General features: G+C 49.8%; 1 protein-coding gene across 4 annotated transcripts in view; it reads left to right on the top strand.

Moving 5' to 3' along the window:
• Window positions 1-15,305, top strand: part of LOC146789441 (ATP-binding cassette sub-family B member 5-like) — a 1,226,636-nt gene that overhangs the window by 721,634 nt on the left and 489,697 nt on the right. For all 4 annotated transcript variants that reach the window (XM_085631579.1, XM_085631577.1, XM_085631580.1 and 1 more), the window contains 2 exons: window positions 11,205-11,396; window positions 11,500-11,671. In XM_085631579.1, the coding sequence (XP_085487705.1) occupies window positions 11,205-11,396; window positions 11,500-11,671 (364 nt within the window). The remainder of the gene's footprint in view (window positions 1-11,204; window positions 11,397-11,499; window positions 11,672-15,305) is intronic.

The raw sequence follows: 15,305 nt of genomic DNA, 5'->3' as shown, positions 1-15,305 counted from the left end.
TATTCGCCGCTTAGTCAAAAGCAAGGCCAAGTCCGCGAATCGGTGCCGCAGCCGTTTGGCCTTAGGTCTCACAAAAAGGCCCAGTAGACAAGCCGCGGGTAAGCACCTCAATCCCAGGGACACTACCTTGTAAATCAGGTCCCCCACTTTCGTCCAGTACTCCTGGACCAGCGGGCAGGCCCAGATCATGTGATTCCAGTCAGCGTCAAACTGAGCACAACGAGGACAAGCCTGCCCCCCCCCTCCCGAAACCTATCCGTAACCTGTGCGGCATGAGGTATGTTCTAAGAAGCCAGTTGAATTGTAAGTACTTAAAGGGCGCGTTCCGGGACACCTTCTTGGGACTTCCCAACGCTCTTCCCCAGTCTTTATCAGAGAGTTGGGTAGTAAGCATATCTTCCCATCTCTCTCTCAATCGGGTCAATGGATGGCTTGATATTTCCAGAAATGCCTGATAAAGCCATTTCATTAAGGGTCCAGCGGAGCCCAGTGTCACCAACACGTATAAGACCGAATGTGTGGCGGGTTCCTTCGTCTCCCTCCCCCACAGTTCAATCATGGCACCCCGAGTTTTATGGTAGTTCAAAAATTTCCCCGCCGGTCGCTCGTGATAATCCAAGAAGTCCATCAGTGGTAGCAATTCCCCGTCCACAAAGCAGTCCCCGATTTTCTGGACCCCTGCATCCATCCTTCCCGCTAGCCGTCGCTACGGGAGGGGTGAACCCCCTCCTGCCTGCGGTAGACCCATGAGGGGGATGCACGGGGAATAAAGTTTCATGCTTCCCGACCTTTTCGTAGTTCTGTCCCAACATGCTATGGATACGGAGAGCAATACCCCCATAGGCTTGATCTTCCTGTTTCTGTCAAGCAGTCTAGGCAAGAGTGTCCCAATCACGGAGCGGGGAGTAGGCGAGAGCGTGTCTAACCCTCTCCCATCCAACCATCTAGCCATCCACTGCAATTGACTCGCCAAAAAATATGCTTCAAAATCAGTGGCTCCCAGGCCCCCGCCCATCGGCGGGAGGTGCAGTGTTTGTACCGACACTCTGTTACGGCCCCCGTCCCAGACTAGGTCTCTAACGATCGAATCCAACTGCTTAAACCAGCTGCGTGGTATAATTACAGGTAAGTTAACAAAATAATATAGGAGACGGAGTAATATCACCATCTTTGACAGCGCCACCCTGGCCATCACAGGCAGCCGCAGCGTGCGCCAGAAGGCCACGTTTTGCCGAAGGCTCTGCAAGGCCCCTCCAAGATTTCCTTCTAGCAGATCAGTCTGAGTGTGGTAAATCTTGAGCCCCAGATACTTAAATAGCTCCGGAGACCAATTAAATTCCATCCGGAGAGTCAATGGTCGCGACAAGTCGGGGCATAGCGGGAAGACATGCGTCTTCCCCTTATTCATTCGCAAGCCCGAAAGCTCAGCAAACTCCTCCAGTATTCGTAAGATCCTGGGAATCCCCTCAGGCCTGTCTCTCAGATAAATCAGAACATCATCAGCATAGAGCGAGATGATGTGAGTAGTCTCATCTAGTCTGATCCCTATCCGCTCTCCCTCCTGCTGCATGCGTTCAGCCAATGGCTCCATGGCCAAGGCGAATAGCAGTGGCGATAGTGAGCACCCCTGCTGAGTTCCCCTGTATATACTGTAAGGTGCAGATATCATGGCGCCGGTGCGGACAAGCACCTTCGGAACTTCATACAATAGACGTACCCAATTTGCCCAACCCGCACCCATCGCCATCCTATCCATAGTTGTTAATAGAAAATCCCAACTCAGGGAGTCGAAAGCCTTCTCAAAGTCAATCGACATTACAACTGCATCTGGATAATTCCTAGTGTCGGGATGGAACATGACATTATACAGTCGTTGCAAGTTATTAGAGTTGGAGCATGTGGGTATAACACCATTCTGATCGGCATGTATCAAGCGCTGCACATGCGGCCGGAGCCTGCTAGCCAACGCCTTGCTTAACATTATAAAGTCCGTATTTAACATGGACAAAGGACGGAAACCCGTCACTCTGGGGTGTGCTGTCTGAGTTTTAAGCAAAGGGATTACTAGTGCCTCTCTAATAGTGGACGGAAGTGTCATAGCATCCCTGAGGCCACATATAGACGCTCTAAGTGGGGGGCCACGATGTCCACAAATGTCAGGTAAAGGTCCGCTGGTAGGCCATCCGGTCCCGGTGTTTTCCCCCATGCCATACCTTTTGTTGCCGCTCTAATTTCCCAACTGTGATTGACAGTGCCAGGGAGTCCCCGATACATGCTTCCAACCCCGGCAATCGTATCATGTCAAGGTATGCCCTTATCCTCTCCAGCGGCACCGCTCGTGGCTGCTCTTAGAGGGTGGCATAGTACCTCCGAAACTCTTCGTTGATTGCGCTTGGAGAATAGAGCACCTGCCCCCCAAGATCTGTATTGCTCGAGATGGGTGTCCCTCCTGTCTCAGGTCTAACCAGCCAAGACAGCACTCTTCCAGCTCTGCCCCTTCCCCGTGTTGACGCATCCTGTAATTATTTAAGCCTAGGATCTGTGGCCTGTCCCAGGCTTTATTGTAGCAACTCCTAAGTTCCGCTATCTCATCCTGCACCGCTAAACCTGCCACCAGCTCCCCGTCCAGCTCTTGTTGTTGTAGCTCTATGTGCTCCAGCTCCCCAGTAATTTCACGTCGGAGACCCACCATTTGCCCCAGACATTGTCCCCTAGTGACCACCTTGAACGCTTCCCATTCCACTAATGGAGAGCTAGTTGTGCTGTCATTGCTAGAGAAATAGGTAACCAGTGCAGCCGCTAATATCTGTTTGAACCCCTCATCATCTAACAAATTAGAATCCAATCTCCAAGAAGGGATGGGATTCCTTTCGGGGGTAGGGGTAAACTTCATAAGCAGGGGACTGTGATCGGATATGGCTCGTCCCAAATATTCAGTCCCTGAAAGCAGGTGAGTAAGTGTGGTGGAACAAAAGAACATGTCTAATCGTGTGTGAAGAGAATACAGGTGGGAGTTAACTCTCTGCCGATCATGCTGAAGTCACCATATGTCCACCAATCCACAACCTTCCGCCCACCGTCTGAGACCCTGTGCTGTACTGGATGCAAGTGTACCACGCAGTGGGGGAGTAGACCTATCACAGTCAATATTATACACACCATTAAAATCACCTCACAGAATTAGGGTGTTATTGTCCACTCCTGCAAAATCCCAGACCGCTTCTCTAGGAAAGGGATCTGATCTCTGTTGGGGGCGTACACATTGCCTATCGTTATCTCCTATCAGCCAGTTTCCCAAGTAGAATAACAAACCTTCCTTCCGCGTCTATCCATTTCCGAGTAAGTTGGAAGGGAACACCTGGGCGAATCCACACCAGCACCCCTTTCGCGAAAGCAGAGTGAGCAGTTGCATAAAGCTTCCCACTCCATCTACGCTTCAGCCTTCCCGCTTCTGTTTCCGTGAGGTGGGTCTCCTGTACCAACACCACATGTACCCCTCTGCGGCGTATGTAATTAAAAATGGCATATCGTTTAGCAGGTGACCCCATACCTCGTATGTTCCAAGTGAGGAGCTTAAACTCGCCTGCTCTGACTACTGGCGGCGCCATCTGACAATGTTATAGTACATGCCCTGATTCCCACCCATGTTCACAACTCCGAAAGTCGTCATTGCCCTCCTGGTAGTAAATAATAAACCCAAAACAAGAACTCCCACACCAGTGAGCTGACTGACAATGGTCACCTGCCGAAATTCGCAAAGACAGTGCATAGTACAATCCTATGACAAAAAAACTATGTCCTAGGAACCACCGAAGGACCTACCAGGGAGCGTGACCCGAACTTGTTAGTGGCTAGTTGTTTGGCACTATGGTCCGTATGGCGAAACAGCCAAAAAGTCTGGTTCCCCCCGAGTCCAGGAGCCCCCCCCGCTCCTGACCCTCCGCCCCCTCCAGTAAAAGAGGTAATATACATGCCGTATAGGGCTAATCGCCGTAGTATGTGATCTCAGTACCCAGGGCCCTAAAGGCAAAAAGAATGATGAAAAGCAGGGGACAAGCAAAAGCGGGGAGATCCAGCCAGTAGGAAGAAGAGAGAAGAGGACCAAAGCCAGGGGGGGGGGAGAAAACAGGAGGACAAATACTCAATAGCTCAGCCAAAGAATGTGTCCTCTGTCTGTGGCGTAACAGCTGGTACGTTCTTGAGTACACTCTGCGAGGTGTCTGAGCCGGAACTACCAGTGTCATGGTGCGAGTTCGACCCTCTCTCATGTGTCGAGGTACCACTCCACGCTATCTCCGTCACAGCTTGTAGTGCCTTCGCTCTTTCTGCTGCTGTGCGTGATGGGCGAGGCTTCTTGGTGAACCTTTGGCGCTGCCTTCTCCGTGACCTTTTCCCAGAGGCCTGCATAGAATAGCCAGATTGTTGGGGGGTAGACTTAGTGTGTCCTCCGTTCTGTAGGATTCCACTCATTCCCAGGCTGCTGTGGGTTCGTCGCAAAAATATGTTTTCCCATCTAAGGCGATCAACAACCTAGCCGGGAAAAGCAGGGAATATGATATGCCCTCCTCTCGCAGCATACGCTTGACCTCCAAAAACGAGGCACGCCGTCGCTGCACTTCCAAAGTGTAATCTGGCAACAGGGTCACCTAGCAGTTCTCAACCGTGTACGGCCCATCAGTACGTGCTTTCTGAAGTAGGAGGTATCGATCACAGAAATGGAGGAGTCTGGCCACTACTGATCTTGGTGGTCTCCCCGGCACTGGTGGTCTGTTGGGCACACAGTGAGCCCTTTCCAGTGTGTAGAACTGCGAAAGGCCCTCCGGCGCTACCACTTCCTTCAACCATTTCTCCAGGTAGGATATCATGTCCTGCCCCTCACTTCCCTCCAGCAACCCCACTACCCGCACATTATTGCGGCGATAACGCCCTTCCGCGTCCTCCGCCCTATGCTCCATCACCACCATTCTATCAGAGAGGTCTTCCACTTTCGCAGCTAGGGCCTTCTGTGCAGGAGTGATCTCCTCCAGTGACGACTCCACATTTTTCATCCTATCAGAGAGTTTGCCATGTTCAGCTCGCAGCAGGCCCAGTCCCACCGCCACCGTACTAATGTCTTGGTGCAGCGTCACTTTAGTGTCGGCGATGGCCTCCAGGATCTTGGCTCTTGAGTAACTTCGTTGACTTCAAATCAAAGATTCTGCTCTTGAGTTACTTCGCTGACGCTTGCTGGCTGTCATACTCCACCCTCTTGTCCTGAAAAAGACCCACTATGACCTTTGAATAGTGCATTATCTGGGTCAAAACGTCGACGAATACATATGGTTCAGCTATTCACAAGTCTCTTGGCTCAAATTAGCAAGCGAAAGTGCAGCCCACCAGAGACATTGTTCTCCCTCATCCTGACCACCTTGTAGTTATTTTTCTTGTTAAACTGTATATATTATCACGTTGTATATATGATATCCACTGCACCACCATCACTGAGCACCTTAAGTCACTTTATTACATGACACCTGTAAATTTATTCACTTGACAGCCTCTCAAATTTTTGTATATACCTTGAAAAGCCTCAAAACATATAAAATAAGAATTTTGCAAACATCCACTAGTCGGTGTTTTTGTGTTTCAACTACATACAACGTACATGTTATTTTCCAAGAATAATTTGACCTCTTTCTGTGATTCTGTACAATGTTTAATTTGTTTACATTTTTGATTCACTCCTTTTATCACTGTAGCATTAAGGCTAGCCATACAAGCACGGGTACCCTGCAAAGAAAATTTCTTTGATGGGTGATTTAAGCATACTTTGTGGAATACATCACATCACAAATATTTAAAACAAGAAAGCTAAAGCAAATAATTAATTAAAATATTCAATTGTTCAAAACAAGAAAGCTACTTGCCAGTCCTCTTTGAAGTAATAAACATCTGTTATGAATGAATGAAAATGAAAATGAAAATGGATTTATACAGCGCGGTTGCTGCCCTGGGGCGTCCAAGCGCTAGAGGAACCAGATGGGGGGTGTAGTGAGGATAACAGAACTGGGAGGAGGGGGGAGGGGCTGAATTGTTACCGAGATTTGAACAGATGTGTTTTTAGTTGTTTACGGAAGGAGGCGAGGTTGGGGTTAGATCTCAGGTGAAGGGGAAGGGAGTTCCAGATTTTTGAGGCGTTGAAGGTGAACATTCTTCCGCCAGCTCTAGTCCTTTTAATTCTGGGGACCGTTGCCATGAAAGCCTGACTAGAGCGTAGGTCTCTGCCTGGATGATATTGGCTGACTAGGCTACGCATGATTTTGGGGCCCGAGTCCCAGAAGGCCTGGTGGGCAGTACACATTGCTTTGAAAGAGACTCTTTTTCGTACTGGTAGCCAATGAAGGCTGGTCAGTGCCTCCCTAACTGAGGTTCTGCGGGGAATTTGCAGTAAGGTACGGGCCGCGCAGTTCTGTACCAGCTGCAGTCTGTTCAATGTGTACTCTGGGGCTCCCAGGTAAAGGGCGTTGTTCGAGTCCAGACGTGACTGTATTATGCCCTGTATGGCTGTTTGTTTTGCCTCCATTGGGAGCAGGGGGAGAACCTTCTTCAAAGTCCGGAGAAGTCCAAAGCAGGTGGCGGAAAGCTTTGTGGCCTGAGTGTTAAGAGAGAGATTCCTGTCCAGCCATACCCCCAGGCTTTTGATGTTATCCTTCGGAACCGGGGGGGGGCCTAGACAGGTGGGCCATAATGACTTGAAGAGGGTCGGGTCAGCCGGGCCCAGGAGCATAAGCTCCGTTTTGTCCCCATTGAGCTTTAGCGATGACAGGGTCATCCAGGACTTCACCTCCTCCAGGCATTTGGTTAGACCCCCTGACAGAGGATGTTGGGCTTCCTGCGCTAGGGAGACCACCAGCTGTGTGTCGTCCGCATAGGATATGATCTTAACTCCATACGGACGAACTACCTCAGCCAGTGGCCTCATATAGATATTAAAAAGCGCAGGGCTTAGAGAGGAGCCCTGGGGGACTCCACACTTCAGGGGTATGCTGGAGGAGACTGTTTGTCCGTCAAACACCTGGAACGACCTGTTGCTTAGGAAAGATTTTAGCCAGAGCCAGGCCTTGTCCACGATGCCGACGTTTGACATGCGGTTCAGTAAGGTGTTATGACTGACCGTGTCAAACGCCGTGCTAAGATCAACGAGGACCACTGCCACTGATCCTCCTTGATCACGGATTTTCCTGGACTCCTCGACGACCATAAGGAGTGCGGACTCTGTTCCGTGCTTGCTTAGGCCTGAACCCTGTCTGGGTAGGGTCCAACAGCTGATTGTTTTCCAGATAGCTAACCAGTTGGAGGTTGATGTACTTCTCCGCAATTTTGCTCACCCAGGGGAGTAGTGAGATCGGACGGTAGTTGGCGAAGTCCGATGGATCTAGATTTGGCTTTTTTATTAGTGCTCGAACCATTGCCCGTTTCCAGGCAGGCGGAACAATGGCAGAGTCAATGGATGCATTCACGAGATTCTTGATGATGGGTAGAACCGTCTGAGATGCGAGTAACATTGTCTCTGGAGGGGCCGGGTCGGTTGGAGAGCCAGATTTCACTTTCCGAGCCATAGATTCAACCATTTCCAGGTCCATGCAGGGAAAATGGTCAAGTGTGGAAGAGGAGGCTAGCTCAAGGTCTGACCCCCTGTTGTTATCCTGAGCTGTCGGAGAGGTAGTACTGATTGGGAAGGAAGTGTATATCTTATTTACTTTGGCCGAGAAGAATTCTGCCAAGTCGTTGCATTGGGAGACTGATTTCTCCTCGTGTACACTGGGGGGAGGTGGTTTTGTCAGTTTCTGCAGAGTTTGGAAGATTTCCCTGGATTTAGAATTTGAGGCTAGGATCTTGTTCGAGAAGTATGCTGTTTGGGCAGTTTTTATCTCCTCTTTATATGCTTTTATTTCTTCCCGATATCGGGTTTTGTCCTCCATGGAGTAATTTAAGCGCCATTTTCTTTCTGCTTTTCGGCATTGGCGTTTTTTGTTCCTGAGGGCTTCCGAATACCATGGTGCTGTTTTGTGGGATCGTTTTGCCGTGGATTTCTTAAGGGGGAGGATGGTTTCAAGGGAGTGCAGAATCCAACTTTCGTACTCCTGGTTTGCCAGACAAGGATCTTCGTTATTTGAGGGAAGTTTTTCCAATAGTTTGTTTGTCCATTCATCCACTTGTATCCGTGCCCACGATCTAGCAAATCTAGTCGAGGGGGTTGATGGAATGCATTTCTCAGTGGACCAGGTGAAGGGCACCAGAGAATGGTCAGTCCAGGGGAGGGGGAGTGGGGATTCAGTTGAGAGCTCCGCACAGTTGCTAAATACTGGATCTAAGAGGTGTCCCTTCATATGGGTTGAGGTGTTTACTCGTTGAGTGAGTTGTAGTGCGGCCAGGTCGTCGGCCAGGGTAGTGGCCGTTGAGTCTGATGGCGAATCAAAATGTAAATTAAGGTCGCCTAACACAGTGAAGTTGGCGGCAGTGCAGATGCGTGGTGCCACTGTTGCTGGTAGACAGTTATGAAATTGTTTTGGGGGGCCGGGTGGACGGTATATCAAGGTGCCCGAGAGGCAGTGATTGGGGGAAAACTCCAGCGAGAAGGCTAAATTTTCACAGTCTGGAATGTTTTCCACGGTGAGTCTGCAGCGATATTGATCTTTGAATATGATTGCTAGTCCTCCCCCTCTGCCGTCTGGGCGGTCTTGACGAGTGATTTGATAACCAGAGGGGAGGGCGGCTACCACATCGGGGTCGGATTCTGGCGTTAACCATGTTTCCGTGAGAAACAGTGCGTCCGGCTTGCGTTCCTCCAGTAGGAGGGATATTTCCACCTTGTGTTTGGGAAGGGATCTACAGTTTAAAAGGAGCATGCGGTATTCATACTTCGGGTTTTTTTTCTGCCATATGGAGAGGGGCGCGCTACATTTTGGACAAGTAGCTGGAAGGGGTGTGGTGTCAAGACCATACCTCAAACATTCATGTCCCACGGGTCTCAAGTCGTGAAGCGCGTCTGGGCTGTAGGCTATGGTCTCTTTTGCCTGGGTTGTTAGGGGTGTGGCTCCTGGCCCGGACTCGGCGCGGACGAGCGCAGACGAGCTTGCCTTATGCGCGCCTTCGGCGCGCATTCGTCGCATTCGTCGCGCCCGCTGCGCTCGTCCGCTGCGCTTCCTGAATGGACACATTTTTAGAGGAGGCAGATCAGGACGCGAGTGAGGGGGCGTGGCCTATCCGGTGGGCGTGGCCTATGTCCTCGTAATGGCGGCGAGGTAACAAACACTCTCCGGTGGCAGCGTATTGTTCAGCTGACCTCCAGGGGTTTGTGCAGTGCTGGGTGCTCAAAGGGGTGAGTGCAGCGAAATGCTTTTAAAAACACACAACAGCAATTTACAATTTTAAAATGCAGCGTTTCCGCTCTACTCCCGGCTCAAGCCTCAGGAGGTTCCTTTTTTACAATGAGCAGCGCTAGAATTCAGCGCGCTTTTGTATCAGGACGCGAGTGAGGGGGCGTGGCCTATCCGGTGGGCGTGGCCTATGTCCTCGTAATGGCGGCGAGGTAAACAAACACTCTCCGGTGGCAGCGTATTGTTCAGCTGACCTCCAGGGGTTTGTGCAGTGCTGGGTGCTCAAAGGGGTGAGTGCAGCGAAATGCTTTTAAAAACACACAACAGCAATTTACAATTTTAAAATGCAGCGTTTCCGCTCTACTCCCGGCTCAAGCCTCAGGAGGTTCCTTTTTTACAAAAAGTTATTCGGCGGCAAAATACCCTTCTGGGTGTCTGTGTGCTTTACAAATATCTTATGTCATAAATGAGTTGGTTAGGTAGGAGAAGTTATTGAAGGCAAAGGTTAGTGTGGAAGATTTTTGCAGTTTTGGAACACATCCATTGGCCCTCTGGGTTTTCATCCAGGCGCCCTCACAAAAGAGAATTATACCTTACTTACCCATTGATGACGAAAAGCTGGACCAGTACAGTGTCAGATTGGGATCACAATTAGGTCCAGGCACTCCTCCCCCAAAAGTAGACCGCATTCCAGAATCGTATTTTTTTTAGTTTTATCTAGTGTGAAGTCGGCCTCTGGCAGGAAAAAGAGGAGACCAACAGAGACTAATGTATGTCCCCTCCATTTCATGAGGCGAGAAGGACACAAATAACCTGAGGCGCTCCCTGGCAGGCCCTAACCAGTCCCCACTACCCTAACTTCCCAGTCTTCCCTACTCCAGTCCTCTGCAAAGCAAGTGCTACTGGCTTCCCATCAGCAGCTCCTTGAGGCCTCTGTCGCACCTGGGTGAGCCATGGGGCAGGGACATCTCATGCTGTGACAGAAGGAGCAGCCGGTTGTCATTCTGCTTCTCACAGTGAGCCGGCCTGGGGTGCGTCAGGCTCAGTATATGTATGCAAAGGCTGCAATAATTGGCTTTTACATTGGGCACGTGCAATGGAGACAGGGATGGCCCTGCCTGATAGGACTGCTTAGTTCGCCCAAAAAAAGTTTAAAAAACGTCCCAGTACCTGGCCTCTGCAACAGGCCCATCGGCCCATGTCCGACTGCCCGCCTTGCCAATCCGAGCCTGCTGGTTCATGGAGATATAGCATTAATCCTTCTATTCATGCCTCTCTTCACTGGTGACATTAGCAGAAGCTCTCACTGCCCTGAATCAGGTGCATGAACTTCAGGTGGGCAGTGCAAATAACCATTATGTTTCTTTTTGTTGCGCTGATGTAAAGACAGTCGAGCATATGATAGGAAAGGACATTTATATTTTTATTCCTCTTGGCCTCACTGTTTTTAAATCTTGGATTCTCACCTTGAATAAGAGGAAAACTCAAATTAAACACTGTCTTAACTTAAACGTTTTTAAAAGGTTGCTGCATTTGGTTTCCATACAAGCAGGAATCCACACTATCAATTGTTCTAACTTCACCTATTGTATGTATATATGTTTAGAACACTTGAAGATGGTGATGATGACTGAATTGGCCGTAGTTTGCTTATAGGTGCAGTTTTCTCAGTGCATACCATCGCCATGCATAGCATTCATTTATGCATTCAACGAGTGACATTTTTCCTAAAATGAATATGCTTTCTTTGTCTTTCACAAATGTCTTTTGCATACAGTTTTGTGTACTCTGTACTTACTGTATTTACAGCACTAAACTTTCCTCTTTTCTCCTCAATCACCACAGATTTGCCCTTTACTACACTGGAATAGGAGCTGGGGTCCTGCTGTTTGCATACCTTCAGATCTCATGTTGGGTGATCGCTGCAGCAAGACAGACAATGAAAATCCGGAGACATTTTTTTCATGCAGTTTTGAGTCAAGATATTAGCTGGTTTGATACAAGTAAATCTGGAGAACTGAACACACGCCTCAATGAGTGAGGGAGCTGTATTAGGTCCTATTTATTTGAAAATATCATTTGTCAATGTACTTAATATTGGCTTTGTGCATTCCCCAATGCAATATCTCTATCTCTGCAGAGACATCAATAAAATCAATGATGGAATTGGAGACAAAGTTGGCCATCTGTTCCAGAATCTGGCAATCTTTGCAGCAGGATTAATAATCGGGTTCGTGAAGGGATGGCAGCTCACACTTGTACTCTTGGCCGTAGGTCCACTTGTTGCAATGTCCTCAGCATTTTGTTCTAAGGTAAGAACAAATACATCCATTTGATATCTTGCTAAGCACAAGTCCGCATTACTGAGACTGAGCAATACAAAATTCTCCAGGTGATCGGCAGGATAAGTGATTTTTTGTTTTGTGAAATGCTTCTTGCCTATCTGATAGAGACTTCTAGCCACAGATACCTAAGGTTTACCCCTGCACGCTGATAGGTGGCATTGTTCAGCTCCGCTTCGTCGGCACTGGAAATTACGTGTGTGGTGCCAATATAGGCACCATCCCAGCACGCTGACATCCATTCTTTTCTTTCTGCGCCATTCAGTGCAGATCTAGAGAGACATACCCCAGTCTAATTTTGTCATCTTTTTGTAAAGGTTTTTTTTTAGACTTTCCCCTGGTTTGTTAGGGATGTCCCCTAAGTAGCAAACGGTATTTAAACCATGTGGTGCCTGTCACAGTCAGATGTCTTAGACAGTCCCACATTTGTTGTGCCATTGGTGCTTGGAGAGGGACCACATCTCTAAGACCTGCAAGGACTGCTGCTCCATGAACCCCAAAACACTGAGAAAGGGTCCATCAAGCTGCTCACCGCCCATCGTCAAACGACCTTGCAGTTCTCATGATCCTGGTCACATGGAAGGTCCCTGAATCTCTCGCAGAGCCACTCCCGATGATTGTCGTGGCACTTGAAGTTGATGGGTAAGTCCCTCAGGCACAAAAGATCTTAAGAAGTCAAAGCGCTATTCAACATCCCTGCACCGATCAAAGTCATCAGGCGAGGCGCCAGAGTGTTGTATTTCTAGGCCTCTCATGACCGTGGAGCCTGTGCCATGTCTACTCCGCAACTGCCAGAGATACCCGAAGCTGAACTGACCCCCAACTGACACAAAGAGTTCTCTAATGCCATGCACCTCATATTTCGACAGCCAGACCCCTCTGGAGCGCATTTGGGCCCCATGGGTGCGAGACAGCCCCCCAGTTGATTCCCATTGGCTGATTCGCTCTTGGTGCCAATTGGGCCCCATGGATCCAGTTCTGGATCCTGAGCGGTGCTGCCTGCATGCCATTCCCCGGGGCACACTCCAGTGCCGTCACTACCGATACCCATTGGCAGCACAGGCATTATTGTTATGCCCGACTCCGACACAGATCTGGACCTGAGTTGTCCAACGCCAGGTCCGATGCCGACCGATACCATGCCATCCGAGTTGAAGCCAGTGCCTTTTTCTTTTGATAGGCCCAGAGAGGCTGACGAATGGGAGGGATCTGAGGACACTTATGATTACCATAATCCTCTAGCTGAAGAGGAAGACAACTGGCATGAGGAACTGATGGATGCCAGTGGTCTGGACATGTGACCAGACTCTGGCCTGGTCCCTCCCCCTACCGTGGCTACAGAGGAGGGTGCCTCTTCAGCAATGGTGGTGAGAAGGATGGCTGAGGTCCTGGACCTTACACTGCCCTTTGTGGCAGTCAAGATAAAAGTCTTGACGGGAAGTGCTTCAGCCAGTAGTTGCCACCATCAAACCTTTGCTCCCATTTAATGAACCCCTGACAGATGTCCTCCTCCGTGCCTGATCGAAGATCTGCGCAGGGGTTCCTATGCCCAGGACGATTGCCTGCCGCCATCGTCCTGCTCCTGGAGACCCAGGATTCTTCACACAGCATCCCACCCTGGAGAGCTTAATGGTCCAAGTCTCCACATCAGGGATTAAGCCCGGTGCTTTCCCGACTACTCCACCTGATAGACAATCCAAATGGCTGGATGCCTGCGGAAATAGGATGTTACCTTCTGCGTGCCTATGTCTGCGGTCGGTGAACTTCATATGCCTTTTGGGCCAATGCACACACATGGTGTAGGGTTCGGTTGCGCAAGTGCTGCTCATGGTCTCGGAGGAGGCCCAAGCCATTCTGTCACAAGCCATTGCAGATGGGAGAGATGCAGTGTCACGCCTAGATGAGAACTACTGGCTTTTCAGGGGATGTCCAAGCCTCGTTCATGGACATGCCCTTTGATGGCTCCCGTGACAAGAAGGTAGACTCTGGGCTGGAGTGCTTCAAGGACAGCAGAGCATCAGCCAGGTCCTTGGGTCTAACCATGACCCTCGCCAACCCCATTCTGCCTTTCATTCCTTCTGTGGCTACAGTTGGGGCTACTATCTGTGTCTTTTCCTGCCCAGTCACTAAGGCCAACAGGCTTTCCAACCTTTTTGTGGCCATGGACCCGCTTCCCACAAGCCGCATGGGACCACCAGCCAGAAGTCAGGCCACTCCACCACCCCTCTGGCAGCTGCAGCCTCAATAACAGGCACTCAGTGAAGGTAAGATACACCATCCTCTGCACCACTGGCAGTCAATAGCATCAAACAAGTGGATTTTACAGATATTTGAGGGGGGCTACTCCATCCCATTTCTGGAAACCCATGCTACCCACCAACGGCAGGCTCTTCTTGCCCCGTCAGGAAGTGTCAACACTTTTGCCAAAGGAAGCCATCAAGAGGGTGCTGGCATCTCTTGATGGCTTCCTTTGGCAAAAGTGTTGACACTTCCTGATGGGGCAAGAAGAGCCTGCCTTTGGTGGGTAGCATGGGTTTCCAGAAATGGGATGGAGTAGCCCCCCTCAAGCGGTCCCTATTCCTGCTAATTTCTGGTGCCTAAAAAGTGTGGTGGCCTTTGTCCTGTTCTTGACCTGGGCCTTCCTAACTTCTTCCTGAAAAAGAAGAAGTTCAAAATGCGAACCCTAGCTCAAGTCCTGTCAGCCCTGGACCCTGGAGACTGGATTGTAGCTTTGTACTCGCAGGACGTATATATCCACATCCCGTGCTGCCTGCCGACAGGCGTTACTTGCAGTTCATGGTGGGCCAGGAGCAATTTCCATTTACTGTGCTCCCCTTTGGCCTTATCAGTGCCCCTAGGGTGTTCCACAAAGTGATGGAGGTGGTTGCAGCACATCTGCGGAGGTCAGGGGTTCCAGTCTTCTACTGCCCACGATGATTGGTTGTTGAAGGTTGGTTCACCCCAGGCAGTCGTCTTCCACTTTCAGATAACGGTAGACTTCCTGCACTCGCTGGGGTTCTTTAGTAACATGCCAAAGTCACATCTGACTCCCTATCAGATGCTCCCTTTCATTGGAACTGTTCAGGGCACAATGCAGTTTAGGCCTATCTTCCCGAGCGGAAAGCCATAATATTTGGGCTATGACACCAATGTTTCAGGCTCTATACTGGATTTCAGTGAGACTGACTCTGAGGCTGTTGAGCCTCATGGCCTCCTTAATCCTGCTGGTGACACATGCATGCTGGCTATGGGTGGGTGGAATTTTTAATTCCGAGGCCGGAATTGGAAGAATTTATTAATTCCGCTTTACCCTTGTAACACAGAATTACTAATACATTCCATTGCTCCGTTGATATAATTAATCAGCACTTATAAGGCTCAGCGAGTCACACTTGCTACAATGATTCCTCTTATACGTTAGTGCATCCAGACCTCTCATGTGAAAGAAGATGACGGAAGTAACCTGGGGTCCTCTGCAGTGACATGATGTCACACGAAGACTGAGGGATCAGTGCCAGATGGGAGGATAGTCTTCCTTGTGCTCCGCGGCCTTTGCTCCCTTCCAAGATGGCAGCCTGGTCTGTAAACATCAGAGCGGGCTCTG

Source organism: Triturus cristatus, chromosome 10, assembly GCF_964204655.1.
Source record: "Triturus cristatus chromosome 10, aTriCri1.1, whole genome shotgun sequence".
NCBI classification, from domain to species: Eukaryota; Metazoa; Chordata; class Amphibia; order Caudata; family Salamandridae; genus Triturus; species Triturus cristatus.
This window is presented reverse-complemented; position numbering and strand designations above follow the sequence as displayed.